This window comes from Passer montanus, unplaced genomic scaffold (genome assembly GCF_014805655.1).
Source record: "Passer montanus isolate IOZ18808 unplaced genomic scaffold, ASM1480565v1 scaffold12545, whole genome shotgun sequence".
In the NCBI taxonomy this organism is placed as follows: domain Eukaryota; kingdom Metazoa; phylum Chordata; class Aves; order Passeriformes; family Passeridae; genus Passer; species Passer montanus.
In genome coordinates, this window is record NW_024359328.1 from 1 (window position 1) to 274 (window position 274).

The 274-nt window shown below is 74.5% G+C and overlaps 1 protein-coding gene across 1 annotated transcript; it reads right to left on the bottom strand.

Annotated features, from left to right (window-relative positions):
- Positions 1 to 4: 4 nt before the first annotated feature.
- LOC120497239 (galactose-3-O-sulfotransferase 2-like) lies at positions 5 to 268 on the bottom strand (the record flags this gene model as incomplete). Its single annotated transcript, XM_039698455.1, has 1 exon — positions 5 to 268. A coding segment is annotated over one exon (264 nt), but the record flags the coding sequence as incomplete, so codon positions are not given.
- Positions 269 to 274: the final 6 nt, after the last annotated feature.

Genomic DNA, 274 nt, shown 5'->3' on the forward strand with positions numbered 1-274 from the left:
GCCGCAGCTCGGCCGCCTCGCGCCGCAGCCGCGGCAGCCCGAAGCGCTCGGCCTGGCGCCAGAAGGAGCGGTTGAAGTGCGAGTACAGAGCCCAGTCCAGGGCGTTCCAGGCCCGCAGGCGCCGCAGCTGCTCCGCGGAGATGCTCCGCGCGGAGCCGCGCGAGTTGTGCGGGAAGGCGTCCACGGCGTCGGGCGGCCAGCACAGGCGGTGCCGCAGCAGCACCAGCGACTCGTCGAAGCGCTCGGCCAGCAGCACCAGCGGGAAAACGCGCTC